The sequence below is a fragment of the Saccopteryx bilineata genome, chromosome 1 (genome assembly GCF_036850765.1).
Source record: "Saccopteryx bilineata isolate mSacBil1 chromosome 1, mSacBil1_pri_phased_curated, whole genome shotgun sequence".
In the NCBI taxonomy this organism is placed as follows: Eukaryota; Metazoa; Chordata; class Mammalia; order Chiroptera; family Emballonuridae; genus Saccopteryx; species Saccopteryx bilineata.
In genome coordinates this window covers 176,961,702-176,980,130 of record NC_089490.1, presented here as the reverse complement: position 1 = coordinate 176,980,130, position 18,429 = coordinate 176,961,702, and the positions used below count along the sequence as shown (strand labels likewise).

Sequence of the window (18,429 nt, the reverse complement as noted above, 5' to 3'; positions counted from 1 at the left end):
GACTGGGAGCTTGCCCTCTCTCTTGGTTCCTGAGATTAGCATTAGAGAGGAGATCAGAGAAAGGCCATGTGGAGGAGGCCAGGAGAAGCAGCCAAGATGGCAGAATGCTAAAAGAGAAGCCAATTTGTGCAGAGAGAAAGAGATGGGAGACAGAGGTGAATAAGGCTAGTGAGCTAGAAACCTTTGATTCTAGGAAACTCTGATAAGTCAGTAGCTTTGTGAGCACTGAATGAGTGGGTTTTGGAGCCCAGTGTGTGTATTTCTTGCCCACCGGGTGCAAGCTAGGATTAAAGCTAATAGCCCACCAGTTCTTGGCTCCGTTGTTTCATTACCATCTGTCCAAATCTAATGCAAACCTGCATGGGCCAGCCTGCTGTGATGGTGGCCGTGGCTACTGGCTTTACAATAGTGAAATAAACTTTAGACATTGTTGGTTTTATAGTCACTCATCTGCAGTAAAACTCCACCATACTATGTAAGCAGGAAGGGTCAGAAAATTTTAACCATTTAAAATATCATTTTGCCGGGCTAATGAAATGATCAGGAGCCTGTGTAGCTGGCTGGCTGGGAGCTCCTGGGCTTGGTTGTACACGAAAACAAACAAAAACGGAAAAACGGCAACCCAAAAAAAAAAAAAAAAAGCCACAACGGTCCTTGTTAATAGCAATAGCTTGGTTTTGGCGCCACCTGGTGGTCTTTATATGCTCTAGCATTATGAAGATTTGCTAATTCTGGTTCCTCTGGTTAACAGTTAAAAAATGTACTTAAGAGTCAAGGAAGAAAAAACATGGATGTAGTTAAGCAGTCCCTATCTCGTGTGTTTTGATGTTGTGCAGATAAGCTGCCTTTATTCTTCACTGGTACAAAGATTTAAAAAGCATTCTCATTAGGCAGTATTTTTGAATTTATATCTTGGACAGAATATGAATACAAGTAGTTTAAATTAGAAAACCTATTTTAACTAGAGCAAATAGAAACCTTGACAGAAACAATGTTTGCATCAACTAAAACCCCAGTGTGGAAATATTTTCAGAAAAATACGGTAGCATATATTTTTTTTTTCAGTAACAGTTTACATTCAATATTACTCTGTATTAGTTCCAGGTGCATTGCATAGTTGTTGGACTATCGTGTACTTCACAGAGTGATTCCTCGAGAGTTCAAGAACCCCCCGGCCCCATACCTGGTTTATTATGTTATTACTGACTATATTCTCTGTGCTGTAATTTACATCTCTGCGATTATTCTAAAACTACCAGCAGCACATTTTGAAGTGAATAACAGAGATCTGTTCCATTTCTTCTATTATTGAGTGGTTTCAGTAAGGCACCAAAGGCCAAGAACTATAAAGCAGGTACCAGGACCCAGCAATGACAAAACCTCAGTGAAAGTGGAGAACACAGTGCAGTGTGCTGATGACGTACTGTAGACCTGTATACCTGGAGCCTGTGTAATTAACCAATGCCACCCCGATAAATCCAACTAAAAATAAATAAATAATAATTAAAAAATAATAATAAAGCAAAGGCCAAGTACTCCCAAGGAGGTAAGGTTTTGTGAAACTGGCTTTGCCCGTCTTAGCGTATGCCCCACTGTGCAGGCACAAGAGGCCCTGCTGAGTGGCGGGGCAGAGGGGTGTCGGCAGTGTGAAGGTTGGGAGAACTGGGTGGCGTGCAGGGGTGCATGGCCTCCCCGCTGCTCTGTTTCTGCGTTCCCACCAGTTTCATTGAGACCACTAAGGTGTATCACCTTAAAACTGAGGGACTTGAGGGCGGGTATTTTACTCACAAGTCAGGGAAATAGGAAAGGCAGTGGGTGGCCCTGGTGTCCTGCCGCTGTCCTGCTGGTGGCAAGACAAACAGCAGGTTTGCTGCCTTGGCGGTGAGCTGTGCTTGTCCACTAAGGGCAGAACCAATGGAGCAATCACATCGAAGTGGAGTGTGAGAATCTGCAGCTCTAACAAGCGCCAGGTGAGGCTGCCTAGTGAGGCCCCCCTCTCTAATACCCTGCTCCGGAGGAGTCACACGGTAAATATTATACACGTGGTCATGTGGCATAAGCCCACATTGTGTTATAAAACTGGGCAGGGGAGCACAAATTGCTTATGTGCATATTATCACTGTCCTATCACAAAATCTTTTGTATACTGGTTTTGAACGTCAGTGTCCCAAATATTAAGCTTTTATGACAACTTTGTTTAAATAAGATTCCTCTTCCTTGCATTCTCGATCCATTTCTCACCATGGGGGCTTGTAAAACCTGTTCACACTTTGTATAGAAACCTGAAAAGACAAAGATATGGATGAACATTTTATAAAACACAAAGATTTGTGGTGATGCCTTGTGGGGACGATTGTATGCAGTAATGTGATCATGAGGAATCACTGTTCAGTGAATTCCTGAATAGCCCCTGTAAAGATTTATAAAGGGAAAGGAGGAAAGCTGGGTGGTCTTTGCATACTTCACTTTTTTCTAAAATACTCCTGAGATTAAGGAGTGCCAACTTCAGGATTTCTATTATCTGGAACTAGGAGTCTTTACCTGATTGGGTCCATCCTTGTCCACCGCGCTGATGCTTTTCTAATTAAGGCTCATTAATTTGGAAGAATGTATTCCAGGCACTGCATCCAAATGCTCCTCAAGTTTAAAAAGACACAATTATTCAGAGATTTTTTCTAAATCCAGTGTTACAATTGAGGGTTGATTTGCTATGAATATTTTGTTACTGCAAGTACTCTTAGCCACTTTGAAAATTTAGAAAATTGGGACATGTCAAACTCATTTTCTGTGCCATTTGGTCATTGAATATTGATGTAATTCAAGAAAGAGGTATGAAATCACAAAATGCTATAACCACTTGATAAGTCTATTATATAATCATACAGCTTATTCAGATTAACATGTGAATAAATCAATAACAAAACAAAATTTTAAAAAGCAGGCTTTCGCAAATATGTGAAGTTTTGAAGCAAGCCAAGATATACATACTAAAATCTTCTCAATTCAGTATCAGTTAATTAAAAATAGATTCTAGGTTGAAGTCTGTGGTTTTCTGCTAGCCATGTTGCTAAGCTCTCTCCATTATTTACTTGGAAAACTACATAAAACATAGTGCGATGTAAAAGAAAGTACATGATGAAGTATGAACTGTTGATCGGCTCTAACACATTCTCGTAAAGAAAACTGTTATGATTGGCCAGTAAGAGGAAAGCAATGCGGTGTTTGCAAATAAAATATTTATTTCTCTAAAAATGTTTAAGCAGCATTCTGGAGCATGATGATAAGATTTCACGTGTTGTGCTGTCTTTGAAGAGAAATTATAGGATCTTAATCATCAGACTGGAAGGGAAATTAGAAAAAGAGGCATTTGAGTCATTGATCAGGAACTGCACTGGACAGCAAGCAGCAGGGTCCTGAGAAATATGGCTTAGTCAGGGCTTTGTGTTCCTCGCACATGAGGCGATGCCATCACTGACGGGGCTGAGGCTCTTCAATCCTCAAGACTTTTCCTCCAGGTGGCAAGATGACTGTTGGGACTCCTACTGTTAATTATGAATTCCAGGCAGCAAAAAAAGAGAAAGGAATGGAGAAAGGGACAATTTCTGTGTCCGGAAAGCAAAAACTCGATGTTCCAGTAGATAGTCACTCACTGTTGGAAAACAGCCTCTATCCACCTCTGGCAAGGAAGGTTGGAAAGCTGCTTTTGCTGGGCACGATGCCGACCCTCCTAGAACTGCTAGTCTGTTAATAAAGGAAGGACAGAGCGGTACCCTCTTCCCAAAGTGCTCTGTTATAGCCTCCTCCACGATTTGCATCTTATGATGAGACAAGCGGGCCAGAGAGATAAAGCACTTCACCCAGGTCTTAGAGCCAGGACTTCATGGAGCATAATGTGTCCCTCTTGTTTTCAACTGAGTTGTGCATGGAGTTTTGTGTGGGGGTGAGATGAGGTGGGGTGATGGAAGTTCTAAAGATTTTCCCTTAACAAGAGCATATTAAGTACACAGTGTAAAGAGTTTCAGACTATTGAGAGCTTAGCACAGGAAGCCACTTCCAGAATGAGATCATAGTGATTGGATTTTCCTGTAAGTACAATGAAAAGAAAAAGAAGGACATGGTTCTCAGCACAGAAATGAGTGATGCTGTAGCTGTCTGAGCATTACAGTTTCATCTGCGAGTCTGTTTCTTTGAAGCTTCTATAGTGTGTCCATAAAGTCATGGTGCACTTTTGACTGGTCACAGGAAAGCAACAAAAGACAATAGAAATGTGAAATCTGCACCAAATAAAAGGAAAACCCTCCCGGTTTCTGTAGGATGATGTGGCAGCATGTGTGCATGTACACATGATGACGTAACACTGTGTGTACAGCGGAGCAGCCCACGGCCATGCCAGTCGAGATGTGGACGGTACAGAGGAAAGTTCAGTGTGTTCTGTGGCTCGCTAAATTAGAATCTATGACCAAAGTGCAACGTGAATATCGGCGCATTTATAACGAAGCTCCACCACATAGGAATAACATTACTCGATGGGATAAGCAGTTGAAGGAAACCGGCAGTTTGGTGGAGAAACCCCATTCTGGTAGGCCATCATTCAGTGACGAGTCTGCAGAGGCTATACAGGATAGCTACCTAAGGAGCCCTAAAAAATCTGTGCGTGAGCCCACATCGAACTGCACTGAATAGGTATGAAACTGGGAGAGTTTTCCTTTTATTTGGTGCTGATTTCACATTTCTATAGTCTTTTGTTGCTTTCCTGTGACCGGTCAAAAGTGCATCATGACTTTACGGACACACTGTAATGGCAATGTTCCCTTATATAAGCCTCAACTTTCTGCAGAGGGTGACTAAGGGGCAGTGATGGCAACAGTAGTGGCAGCAGCTCTAAAAGGGGCCTCCGCTGGTCTTCTCACCTTGTCCAGATATTAAAATGAGCGTTTCCTAGGTGAACAGTTGTGAACCCACGTTGACTTTCTCTCACAGATACCATCCCACCATTCACATGCTTTGTGAGATTTATACATTCAAAAATGCAACATTATAGTGGGTTATGTGCTCATCCAAGAAGAGCTTACTTATCACTACTTACAACTTAGTGTCACAAAGAAATGAATTAGAAACCTGAAAGGAAATGTTTTCTAAACATTGGACAATGTTATAGCCGTCCCATTCATGTTACCGACAAGGAAATGATGGGCTGGCAAAACGGAAATGACTTACTTCATTTGGAGAATAGGAAAATACCATTTTCACTTTATTATTCATCCAAGTTATCTATAGGGCCACAGGTTATGATTTCATATCTTCCTAAACAGGAAGACTGGTGTGACTATTATAGGGTCCTCTGGCATGACAGATATTTCATGTTTTCCCCCCACTCCTGACCTATGTGTGGGATATCAACGGGAAGCACAATTTCCCAGCTGGAAATTCAGTTTTGTTTGATTTGTTTTTGATTGCAGTGGGAGAAACTGCAGATGACCACGAGCGAAAGGAGGAAAATATTCTGCTCTGTCACGTTCCACATCATCGCCATCACCTGTGTGGTCTGGTCTTTGTACGTATTAATAGATCGGACAGCGGAGGAGATCAAGCAAGGCAATGATAACGGTGAGAGCAGGTTTCTTTTCTCCTCCCTGGGACGCTATGACAATGCCCAGAGCCGGGCAGGAAAGCCACGGCCCCGTGGTACATCTCCATGTGTGACACACTAGCAAAAACCGGTGCTGCGAGGTGGACTGAGCCTTCTCCCGCTGTGCTGCTGTTGCATACTCTGACGGTGAAGCCTTAGAGACACGGGGCCCCAGGCTGAGATGGGAGATGGACCACGTCCATGTAAAGACTTTGCAGGAGCAGAATGAGGATTAAGTTCTTTCCTGGGGTGCAACGGTAAACGGTTGTAAAAATGGAAGGTTCTTAAAGTTTTTTATTGAATTCACCCTAGTCGTTGCTTCTTTTAAAACATGAATGAGATGATACTCTAGTCGAGAATGTCATAGCTTGTTAACTAATACTATATAACGCGATAGAGTGGATTAGCGCCATGTTTAAAATTTTAAACATACTAGGTTTGATGGTCAAGTCTGCAAAGGATGTTCAGAAATCACTGAGGTATATTCTAACATTTAAAATGGAGAGGTCATTTAAGATAGATGACCTTCGACGCCGAAGGTACGCAGCTGGTCTCATTAGGCTCTACAGCTTTAGCGCGGCTCTTCAATCACAGCTGGTAAAGGCGGGGGAGTTCTCGCCTAACCATCCGCCTCCGCGCGGGGGTGGGAGAGGCACCGGATTCAAACCCTGGTGAATTTGAAAGGAGAAATTGTTCAGATGTTAACAGTTTGTTTGCAGTGCTATAAAAATGTTTACCCCCCCCCCCCAATAAAAAAAAGAAGAAAAGGAAAGAAAGAAAAAGATGAGAGGGAGTGAGGAAAAGAAAACGGGAAAAAATTTTAAAGGGAAAGCTTTGTTTCTTCCGTATTTCTTTCGGTTTCATAAAAGCCGAAGGGAAGGTACGGCGCTCTCACACTTGCCCGCACGGTGGCAGCAGTGCTCACCAGCATGTGCTCTCCCGGCGTTTAGGAGCCGAAGGGGACCTGGGCGAGGGAGTTACGGATCCGGCTGTTCTGGTCTGCAAAAGAATGAAAGTACTGTGGCTGGAAACACGGGGAGGGAGAGGGTTTTTTATTTTTTGGCTCAATCTTAACTCCCAACTACAATGCCTAAACTACATTATGCATTATTCCTGAAATGCTGGATTAAAAAATGTCTATTAGACCTCATTGAATAATTTCCTACAAGGTAGGGACCTTTTTTTTTCTTTTAAATCCATGTCCCCTACATTTACAGGTACTGGTCCAAGCCAAGACACAGAAAACGTACCAGAAACACCTTGTGCATGTATGGGAAAACAGAGGCATTCCAGCCTCCCCCAACCCCCTATACCCAGCGTAGGAGCTCAAGACCCAAGTATTTTCCTAGCAATCAAGGGCTGGCGTGAGAGCCAGAGACTTAATTAACATTTGCGGATGTTTAACGGAGTCCAGTGCTTGAGAATCATAAACGTGCGCAGCCTCGCCGTCTCCCGCTGTCACCCTGACTTGGTCCAGCTGCACTGGCCTGAAGGGCTCTTTCTGTCCCCTTTAGCCACATGTGAGGGAACATTAAGGGCACAAAAGGAGAAGCAACCTGTGCCATTCATAAATGGCCAGGTCAGAACCCCTCTTTTACTTTCATTTACTCAGTGCCCCTTCTGAGACATCTGAATGGCTAGTGATCATTTATCCTACAGTGAACCCGAGTCTCACCTTCAGCCACGGAGATCTCTCCAGAACCTAACACACCCATAGCCCCATGCTTCCAGTTATCTCACTGGGCCTGCCCTATCTCTGGTCCCCTGGCGATAGATCCTTACTCTCCAGTTGTCATTTCTATCCGATAACCAACCCTCCAAATGTATCCCCAACTCATGCTGAACGCATCACGCAGTTCCCCACCTCTGGAACACCTCCGTTTATAGGCCTTCCGGGCACTAACCTCAGTGTGTCCGCACTCCTCACCTACGACCACGACGACCACTCCGCATCGACACCCGTGGGGACGGCATCACTGCCACCCAGGCACCCAGTCCAGTCGAGCTCTCATTCCTCCTCTCCTCCTTCTCTCTCAACCACCCTACAGGCACCAAGTCCTCTCTGTTCTGCCTCATAGACCTCTGGAATTTGTCCATTTCTCCCCTTCTTCCCAGCCACCATCCATGTGCAAACTATTATGTCTTCTACTTCAAAACTGCCATAGCTTCTATCTAGACTTTCTCTAGTTTCTCCCACTTTCAACCTATTTGCAATATCGTACTCCTTGCAAATTTACAAAATGCAAATCTGGTCATATCCTATCCCTAATTAGCCATTGACCTAGCTGTAGCCAATTACGCTGAACAGCTCCCCAAACCTACTTCCAGACCCTAGCTCAGCCTTACTCTCTACACCAGGGGTCAGGAACCCTTTTGGCTGAGAGAGCCATGAACGCCACATATTTTAAAATGTAATTCCATGAGAGCCATACAACGAGCCGTGTACATTACGCATTATCCAATAAAAATTTGGTGTTGTCCAGGAGGACAGCTGTGATTGGCTCCAGCCTCCCGCAACCATGAACATGAGCGGTAGGAAATGGATTGTAATACATGAGAATGTTTTATATTTTTAACGTTATTTTTTTTTATTAAAGATTTGTCTGTGAACCAGATGCAGCCATCAAAAGAGCCACATCTGGCTCACGAGCCATAGGTTCCCGACCCCTGCTCTACACGAAACCTTTGCTCCCCATTTCTCTTGCCCACCACCACGCCCCCAAATGCCCACCCCCTCCACACCGCTCCCCAACCTCACACAGCTCTGCAGCTCCCTTTCAACTTCACTCCCGCTGGGAAACCTAGCTCAGCTTCCCAAACTAGAGTCATTGTTACTAGCACAGTGGTTCTCAAAAAGTGCCCCCAGGACCAAGAACATCAGCATCTCCTGGGTACTTGTTAGAGAATGCAGATTTGGGGCTCTCCCCACCCAGACTGATGATTCAGAAATTCTGAGGGCAAAGCCCACCAATTTGCTTAAGAAGCCAAGTGATTGTGATGCTCGCCACCTGCAGAAAGCAGGGTTTCCATGGTTCACGCTCTTAACCTGCCTCCCCATCCCTTACTCCAACTCGACTGCATAACTCAAGTTACCTGGGGAGTGTCTATGGCACTACAAAGCCTGACTCTTACCCCAGAGGTTTAGACTTTATTATCCTGTATGTGATCCTGTTGTGCATCCACACTGAGAGCCTCTTCTTCCCCACCAGGACTCACTGTTGTAATAGCTCATTCAACTGTCTCCCCACACCAATAGCCTGAGCCCAGAGCAGGTCAGGCCGTGTGTGTCTTACCCACCAGCATGTCCCTGGTTCTGAGTGCTGTGTGGGTCCTGGTGGTCTAGTCAATGTCCTAGATGCAGTGATAAAGTGTGAATGCCTCATACCTACATTTTTCCATCGTTAATCTTGCTTTTATGTATTTTCTGCAGAACAATTTGTTTTTCCTTTCTCAGTTCTGGGTGGATGGAGAATTTCAGAAAACAGTCTCCTAGTGGACTGTCCGCTCAGGTCAGATTTCCCAGTAGAAAGGCTTGAATGACAATTAAAGGTCAGCTTCTGCAAATATACTTGTAGTCAAGAGTCAACTTTCAGCCATACACTTTTTTATTAGATTTTTTTTAATTATTCATTTTTTAGAGAGACAGGAGGGTGAGAGAGAGAGAGAGAGAGAAAGGAGGGAGGAGCAGGAAGCATCAACTCCCATATGTGCTTTGACCAGGCAAGCCCAGGATTTCGAACAGGTGACCTCAGCATTGACCTCAGGTTGATACTTTATCCACTGCACCACCACAGGTCAGGCTTGGCCATACACTTTTAAACATTATTTTCAGTTTTTAAGTGAATATTAGATAATGTTTATCTTTGATGTTCAGAGATTTTGAATTAAAAAGCAAGATATTTTTGAAGAAGCAGTGCCCTCAGCTATTTCTACAGAGCCATTGCCCATGGGACGACTCTGAAGTCACATAACTGCAAATGGAAACCATAGTGACTTTTGTAAATGGTATCGTGTACTTACGTTTAAACTGTACTTAAAACCTGACCTCCCAAGATACGGGTAATGTGGCCATCTGTATGAGTTATTATTTAATCTTCTTTTGGCTTTGGAACTGTGAGTGCTGACCCTGAATTTACTTGTAAAGTGTTTGAAAAACAAAACAAAACTCAAAAAGACCTGCATCATTTCAAAGTCAACATATTTTCAATCCATCTTGAAAACCTTCAAAAATATTTTGAAGAGAAATAAATTGTCCTTCATCAACCAGAATTGAGGTTGATTTATAAAACAGCAAAATCTTTGAACCATTATAACAATCCTGAAGAAAAAAAAATGTTTCATGTTTTTAAATGATTGTTCTTTCAGATTAAATATGCATGATGCCCCACATAACTCTCTCACCTCACTCTTTCTGTCATCTGTGATGGCTTAAAAAAAAGAAAGTAATACATGGTTCTTGAAAGTTTAACATGAATTACCCATGCTACCAACTCTAATTGGGGAGAACAATTGCTCTTTGTGCCTTATCTTTACGCATTCTAGAAGAATGCGCCAGGATGCTGTTTGTATGTGGAAAACAAAACATAAATAAAAACACAGACGGAGAAAAAGTTTTATACTATTAAAAGACTATAGATACAGATATTAATGTTGCCCCCAAATCATTTAAATGTATGCACAAGAGACTAGCATCAACAACTGAAATTTAGGCTAACTGTGGCTGAGTCCAGCAGATAACGATGGCTCTTAACATCTGTTTAGAGTATGTTAAAATCACTTCAAATACTATATACAGAAATGTGTTGTAGAATTGGGCACCTGTAAACTGTAATTTTGTTAACCAGTATCACCCCAATAAATTCAATTTAAAAGACAAAAAAATCATTTCCCTAACTCCTATATTTTCCTTTTCAGCATTATTGTTTAAATGACTCCTTTTTAAATTAATTACATGTGATGTTATTGTTAACAATCCAAATATAATTAACACTGATTTGGGCTAGTTATCACAAGGTCAGGGTTCTGGTTTTGCCTTGGTCACTGACTAGTTAGTTATCTTTTTTTTTTTTTTTTTTTTTTTTTTTTTTACAGAGACAGAGAGAGAGTCAGAGAGAGAGGGATAGATAGGGACAGATGGCAGATGGACAGGAACGGAGAGAGATGAGAAGCATCAATCATCAGTTTTTCGTTGCGACACCTGAGTTCTTCATTGATTGCTTTCTCATATGTGCCTTGACTGTGGGCCTTCAGCAGACCGAGTAACCCCTTGCTCGAGCCAGTGACCTTGGATCCAAGCTGGTGAGCTTTGCTCAAACCAGATGAGCCCGCGCTCAAGCTGGCAACCTCTGGGTCTCAAATCTGGGTCCTTCTGCATCCCAGTCCAATGCTCCATCCACTGCACCACCCCCTGGTCAGTCTAGTTAGTTTTCCTGAACAAAAAATCACTCTGACACTCAATGTCCTCATTTGTAAAACTAAGTTGGACTCATGACCCTCCAAAGGTTCTTTTAAATGTGATTCATTTTTCAAAGACACCAGATAAATTGAAACACTGTTTATACAATACTGCATATATCATCATACCTGTTTACTCACAATGAATATTTACCATTAAAACAAGAAAAAGTTATAAGTACGTGTAACAATTTTTCTTTTTCTTTTCTTTCTTAATTTTTAAAAATTATATACCAACTGGAGAGAAGCAACCTGGATAAAAGCAAAGAAGAAAACCACCTCCCAGCCTGGCCACTCATACACACCATTACATGAACATATTCTGTAACTGCATAACCCAAGCACCCAGCCAAAACAATCCCAACCTCACCAATGTTTTCTAAATATCCATTGTTCCGCGGCTGTGAGTTGGGGGAGGTTTCTTCTGCTGTCTGGAGATACACAAAGGCATTTTAGACACAGGTGCCCCCAGTCACAGACCTGCTGCATAAGATATGTAAAATACTTGAATTTAAAAGCTGGCAGAGACCTTAGAGATCACTGTTTTAAAGATGAGGAAATCAGTAATTTGCCTAATCTGCAAATATCACAGGTATATCAGGTATATCATAAACTGCACCTGGGAGCATGTGGCTTATCCAATTAGACTTTAAAAAATAGAGAAGCAAGATGTCACAGGTGACTTAGCATGTGTGCCTCCAGCGGAAAGGGATGGGACCCTGCTCTATTACCAATAAAAGATATTCTCAGAGACAATATTGCTGGACAGTGAAAGAGACTGAAAGGGGCCAGTGGGTACATCCCAGTTTACATTGTTGTGGTTTGAAAATCTGGCATGTTTCCTAACAAGCACAATACACAGCGCTGCCACTGAAGCATTTCAGGACCTTTGAGTTAACTTTTGCTGAGATTTCTGGACATTTCCCATGAAGGGAATTAGAATTGCAAGGGATTCCCAGGGCACGGGGAGAGGAGGTGTAGTGCTGAAGAGATGCTAGCGGCTTGGCTGGCAGCGAACCGGACTTGCCCTCGCCAGGGCTCCTGGCTCTCATTGCCTTGCATCCCGGTGGGCCAGAAGTTAAAAAGGTCTTAGTGTAGGCACTGCGAAAGCTTTGCCCTTAATCCTATTAAACATTTAAATCACTCAGGTAGCAAAAAATCATAAGTTACATTCTTATAGCACTTTCTATGTATCAAGATCTATTAATTTAATCCACACTAAAAATCCTGAGGTAGATACTACTGTTACCACCTTTTTAAGGGATGTATCAATTATCTTTTGCTGTTTTATAGACATATTAATAATTTTTACACTGATAACATGTGTAGATACTATTTTAGCTATATTTGAGAAAGCAGTGGTTTTCAGTAACAAAATATAAAATTTAGCTGAAATGACTGTAATCCTGAATCTTCTGTATGTCCGTACTCAGGATTTCTCTCCGGTGACATGCAGCAGCTCCTTTCTTTCTCATGTTCTCTTTCAAGAGAATGAAGATGGGAAGGCAGATTCTATGCACAAAGTCAGATCTACCTATTACTTTACCTAGTGAAGAGGACTTTATATTCTGATTCTTTCACTCAATATGTTCACTATCCTTCCTTAAAGATTTAGCTACAAGGAATAAATGTCAAAGTATCAAAAGTCTAATGTATCTGATATTCATAGTAGGTACTTGATTCTAGGTGGAGAAATATGAGATTATACTGGTAAGAAGATTTCTTTGTATACAATGTTAACACCTTTAGAATATGTGAAGGCAGTTTGGCAATTCAGGTTATAATTCTTATTCATAAATCTTACATTTACATAACAATATATTCCTTACCCACAAAATTTACCAGGCAGGCATGGTCTTTTGAAGGAGTCAGAGAGAAAAAAAAAATCACCATATCCACGGATAACAACATGGTGATAACATCCTCTCTTTTTTTATCTTAAAGGTGTCCTTGAATGGCCATTTTGGACAAAACTGGTAGTGGTGGCCATTGGATTCACCGGCGGCCTCGTCTTCATGTACGTACAGTGCAAAGCCTACGTCCAGTTGTGGCGCAGGCTGAAGGCCTACAACCGGGTGATCTTTGTGCAGAACTGCCCGGACACTGCCAAGAAACAGGAGAAGAGCTGCTCGTGCAACGTCAACACGGACATCAAGGATGCGGTTGTAGTGCCTGTGTTACAGACAGGTCCAAGTTCACTGCCGTCTGCAGAGGGCAGCCCTCCGGAAGTCCTACCAGTGTGATGGAGCCAGCTGGGCGTTTCTTCGCCGCAGAGTTTCTTTCTAGCCCTCAGCCACTACAAACGACAGAAGTGATCCTGAATCATTCACTTTCTTTCTTCTCCCCTTTCTCCTACTGACTCATTGTCCCTTACTTAAAAAGGAAAAGAAGGAAAAAACACCAAATGACCAGGATCCCATGAAGCAGCCTAAAGTGTGACACAAAAATGTGAAAGTCTGCTAAGGAGTAATTTCCGAAACAATGAAAAACTGTTGGAGCAAGGAGTGCTTTTAGGCAATGTTCATCGTCAGACTAAATGGACATGTGAGTCTTCACAGTAGCAGGACAAAGTGTAAGACAGACTTAAATTGCAACCTGTATTTTTCTTCTAAGGCCTTGTAAGGTTAACCATCTCACCTGGAAATTACAAGCATAGTTGGTTTTAAGGTAGAAATTGTCCGCGTCATCCCTGAGACGCATCAGGAGCACACCTGGAGGACGCATCGTTTGATATGCACACTTTGACAGATAACGTTTTTACGGCTATAGTGCAGTCCAGTTGTTTTGACAGATGCATGTTTTTAAAATAGATGCAGTACCTATTTCAAGATATTAATTCCTGGAGTTCTATTTAAATCATGAGCAAGAGATTTTCAGAGATTTTGGGGGGGGTTAATTGGCTCTGCTAAATACCTACAGAAGTTGAAATCAACCATCAGGTTCCATATCTTACCTGGACCTCTAAAACAGTGTTGTCTAACAGCAGTATACTGTGCACTACAAATGTAGGTCACATGCATACATTTTAAATTTTCCTGTAGCCTCAATAGAAAATTTTGAGAATTTATTTTATTTTACACTATATATTCAAATTATTTCAACATATCAGCATTAAAAATTATTGATAGTTTACATCTTCTTTTTAGGAACCAAGTCGTCAAAATCCAGAATTTTATTCTTGCAGCATATTTCGATTTTAATTAACTGTATTGGCGAGCACAGCCCTAAAACTGGAGACAGAATCTCCGATTCATAGTTGACTATGTCAAAACAGCAGCCTACTTCGTTCTTTTACTCAAAGTCTCACAGATGTGATAATTTTACAAAGCACTAAATTAATCAAAATAAACAGCCTGGCTGAAGAGTTAGGTGAAGTCACTGAAGTATGAAACAACAAAAGTATAGAAAGATAAAGCAGTTTGCATGCGTGCGGCCATGTTCGGAAAGGAACTTGTCTGCAACGATGAAGCACCTATTATAGGAAAGAAGGAAATATTTTGTTAACTAAGTCATATGTGTGAGACCAAAAAAAAATCCATATGAGGTGTCCAGTTGACAGATGAGTAGTTAAGCATTTAAACTCTATTTTTAAAAGCTGACAGTATCCCCCTTGCTCAGCTGGGAAGCAAAAATATTCAACAGGTTCTGTGATAAGTAATAAATTGAGGTGTTTAGGTTTGACAGTTGGGTTGATTATTGTGTTCTTTGCATATTCATGTAAGACTGAAGCGTGAATGACATTGCAGTTCACTAGATTGATTATAGAGATAGTAGCCTGTCAAAGAAAGATGTCTTACATTTTAAAAAGGTGATTTATTTTTGTTAGCTGTCATATTTATTATAGTGAGAAGGCAACCATGACAGCCATAAGAACCAAAGCATGGGGGTTGCATTGCACAAACCTGGGTACCACATTGATGCACTTTGTCGTTATTTGTGTGCTTGTCTTCACAGATCATCATAGGAAAAAGGGAAAAGAAATAACCTCATGATGAGAAAGATAAGAATATTAGTAGTGGCTGACGATGAGTCCAAATAGTCCCGATTCTTAGAAATAAAGGAAAACAATGTCCACTCTATGTGTGCGTGTGTGCGGCATGTGTGTGTGTGTTCATGTATATACAAGAGAAAAACGTTTTCGGTCAGTCAGGAAACAAAAGGTTTAAAACTCATCTTTCTTAACTTATTGTAGGGATGTGGAATAAAGGCACAGGGAAAACAAAGTTGCGGTAACTAACTAAATGGGACCAAAATTACTGTACAGATAAGGACATAAGCGGTGTAATAACAATATGAACCCCAAACAAACTCCATGGCCTCTCACTCAAGGGATTAACCTTGAGTCAATGTAATTTATCGTTTTCCTAAGCTTTTTACTGATCCGTTTTTCCTGTGGGTTAGCAATGGCAACATGTTGTTTACAATGTTCCTGGGGCTGGAAATCTAGTCAGGGGAAAACAAAGAAATGATTTCTCTTTTGTTTACTTTGAAAGGAAAAGGATTATTACCACCAAAAATACTGTTTAAATACTGTGCAAACCTAAGCAACATAGCTAAGTGCATAGTTCATTTCACAGCCAGAGGTGACTGATTAAAATAAGCCTCATGTCTTAAGGGCTGCCCTTAACACTAAGAAAAAACATTTCTAACAGGAAAAGTAAAGATAAGCCATTACTGTAAGAATGATAAAAGATGACAGGGTGTTTTAAAACCATGCCTAAATTCTCAAAATGAACTCGTACAGGCTTTGACTTTTTCTGAAGTGAGAAAATAACTCCCCAGCAGGTTAAAAGTCAACATTTTATTCTGCTATTTTTCTGACCATTTTAGACCCTGCACTCCCGGAAAGTCTTTCTGCAATGGCTGTTTATGATTCAATCTAAATAACTATGTGCACTTAAAACCTAATGTTGATTATTTTCTTCTTATATTTGGCAATGGTACATTTGCCCTTTCATTGAAATGATTTGGCTTTGTGACTACACTTGTGTAGACTGGACATACCCTTCAAAGGGAAAACTGCTCACCAGAGTGATGGTTTCCCTGGTGGTGTAAGAAAGACAATGGAATTGAAACAAAGGACTGACACTGAACAATGAGCTTACTATTCTGTTAAAAACTCGAGCTTTATTATAATCATGACTCTGTGGTATTACCAATACTATATTATGCTGTTATTTTTAAAAAGGACTGTCCAACTGTCCATTTCATTGTATAGATCAAAAGATTAAATTGTAAAGGATCAAAATACAATTATCTTTTTTTTTAAGTGAAGCCCAAAAGGCCACAAGGTTTAAGTACAAACATCGAGAAAACCAAAATGAAAAAGAAAAAAAATCAAAACCAAAATGGTCCCATCAACTTGAGATAGAGCAATGGAGAAATTGAAAGAAAATGGGTATATACTGAAGGAGTCTTTCAAAATGCCCCAGGATTAAATCTCACTCTGAGCTGCTGCTACATGTGATTATGGTCCCAGAGAAACAAAAGGGCCTAGGGTACCCCTAAAACAGCTCTCTGCTTGGAAAGTAGGCTCATTAGAGCAATGACATCATTCTCATAAGTGTTGTGGGGGTGAGGTGGGGAAGCTTATTCCATCAGCCTAACAGTTCACCTTGCCTTGCCTTGCCAATGAGTATTTTGGAACAAAATGGAGCTCTTAAAACGCATTATTATCATTACTGTAGTTGTTATAGAATTGTGTAGGACGTCCGCTTTGATTAAGAAAGACGAAAACCGTTTTCTTTCCTTCTGTCAGCCCAAAGGTGCTATTTTCCATGTCAGTAGTTGAAAGGATGTCCTGTTATTTTGGGCTGCAGTGTTTCCTCCACATCTGAAGAAAACCCAGTTTGAAATTGGACATTGCATTAAAACAAACCAGAAAAAGTTATTTTAACTGTGCAATTTTTGAGACTGAACATTTGTACTTTGTTTTATCTACTTTTCTTGCATTAACAATTTACTGTTTTGTGAATAATGTGTACGACAAATTAAGGAAAAGAAAATAACTATCTGTGAAAGAAAGACTTTGTATATTAAACAAGTGACTCATACCTTTGTTGTGGTTTCTAGTTTCTGAAACTTACCAGGACTCCTGCTGATTTAGATCTGCAACATTCAGAGGGACTGAGTTCTTTAATTTCACAATGGTCTGGGTTTGAAAGCAGAGTGTGAACATAAAATTCTTTTCAGGTCAACACAGACCAACTAACCCAAGACATTGTAGAAAGGACTACACAGATGCATTAACAAGGAAAAAAACCAATGGAAATAATCTACCCAGACTTTCACACCCTGTTTTCAAACAACTTTAAAAATAACAGTGTGACATAGAGAAAGGATTTTTCATGCATAGAGCCTAGATATACAAAAAGCATGTTTCTACTCAGATAATTAATGAATAGATGCAGATAACTTCATATATACTAAAAGGAAGATTTTAGAATCTAGTTCAAATCTAAGAGGTCTGGTGATTAGTGAGCAAAATACTCTTCTCCAAAGCCCCCACTTCTAAGCTAGAATTCAGGGTGAAAGACTGCTTGGTCCAGGGCATCTACAGGACTTTCGATTAGATGCAAATTGTATGAGCTCATTCCCGGGCCAAATTGGATGTCTGAACTTACTGTCTTCTCCCATCTCCCAAGTAACAACAAACACTCCCATATCACAAATCATTGTTACTGTGTGTGCAGCTAATGATCTCAAAAGGGAGCACTGTAACAGATACCAGGCAACAAGGGTGTGGGGAGAGAGCCTTACCTCAGGGAAATGACAGCGCAGGCAGAGAAAACAGAAAAGGCCAAAGTCCTGAGTGGGAAATGTCAAGCAAAATCAGCCAATAAAGAAACCACAAGCCCTGTCAGGGTCAGACAGTTCATTACATAGAGATAGCAAAAGAAAGATGGACCGAAGTGCTAGCTCTCCATAGTCTTGCCTCCAGGAAAGACACAGAAAGGACCAGATGGCAGGATAATGGACTGGAAGGGCTGGGCACCCCGCTCCTGAGATACGGATTCCGGATTCTGTGTGCAGCTCAGCAATGCTAGAGCCTGCAGCTGCGCCCGCCAGACGGCAGGTGGGAAACCCCATACTTCAGCAGAGCCCTGGAGGCAGCGACTGTGCGGCAGGCGCTCCCTGGGGGGACAAGAGGCTAACCTGAAGTGGCCTCGGCAGTTTCTCACCAGCGCCCCCTATCCTGTTCTGGGATCGCAGGGCAGCCTTCTCACACTCAGGTCAGCTGTCACCAAGGCTGGCCTGCGTGGCCTACACAGAATCACACATGGTCACCCGGGTCCCAGCACAGCGCTGTTCCTCTGCAGGAAACAGCCTGGACGCTTCAGAAATGG

The 18,429-nt window shown here is 41.6% G+C and overlaps 1 protein-coding gene across 2 annotated transcripts in view; it reads left to right on the top strand.

The window, feature by feature from the left end:
• Positions 1–16,863, top strand: part of MARCHF1 (membrane associated ring-CH-type finger 1) — a 459,926-nt gene extending 443,063 nt beyond the window's left edge. For both annotated transcript variants that reach the window (XM_066280136.1, XM_066280125.1), the window contains 2 exons: positions 5,460–5,607; positions 13,028–16,863. In XM_066280136.1, coding sequence (XP_066136233.1) covers positions 5,460–5,607; positions 13,028–13,326 — 447 coding nt within the window. In that variant the 3' untranslated portion in view covers positions 13,327–16,863. The remainder of the gene's footprint in view (positions 1–5,459; positions 5,608–13,027) is intronic.
• Positions 16,864–18,429: the final 1,566 nt, after the last annotated feature.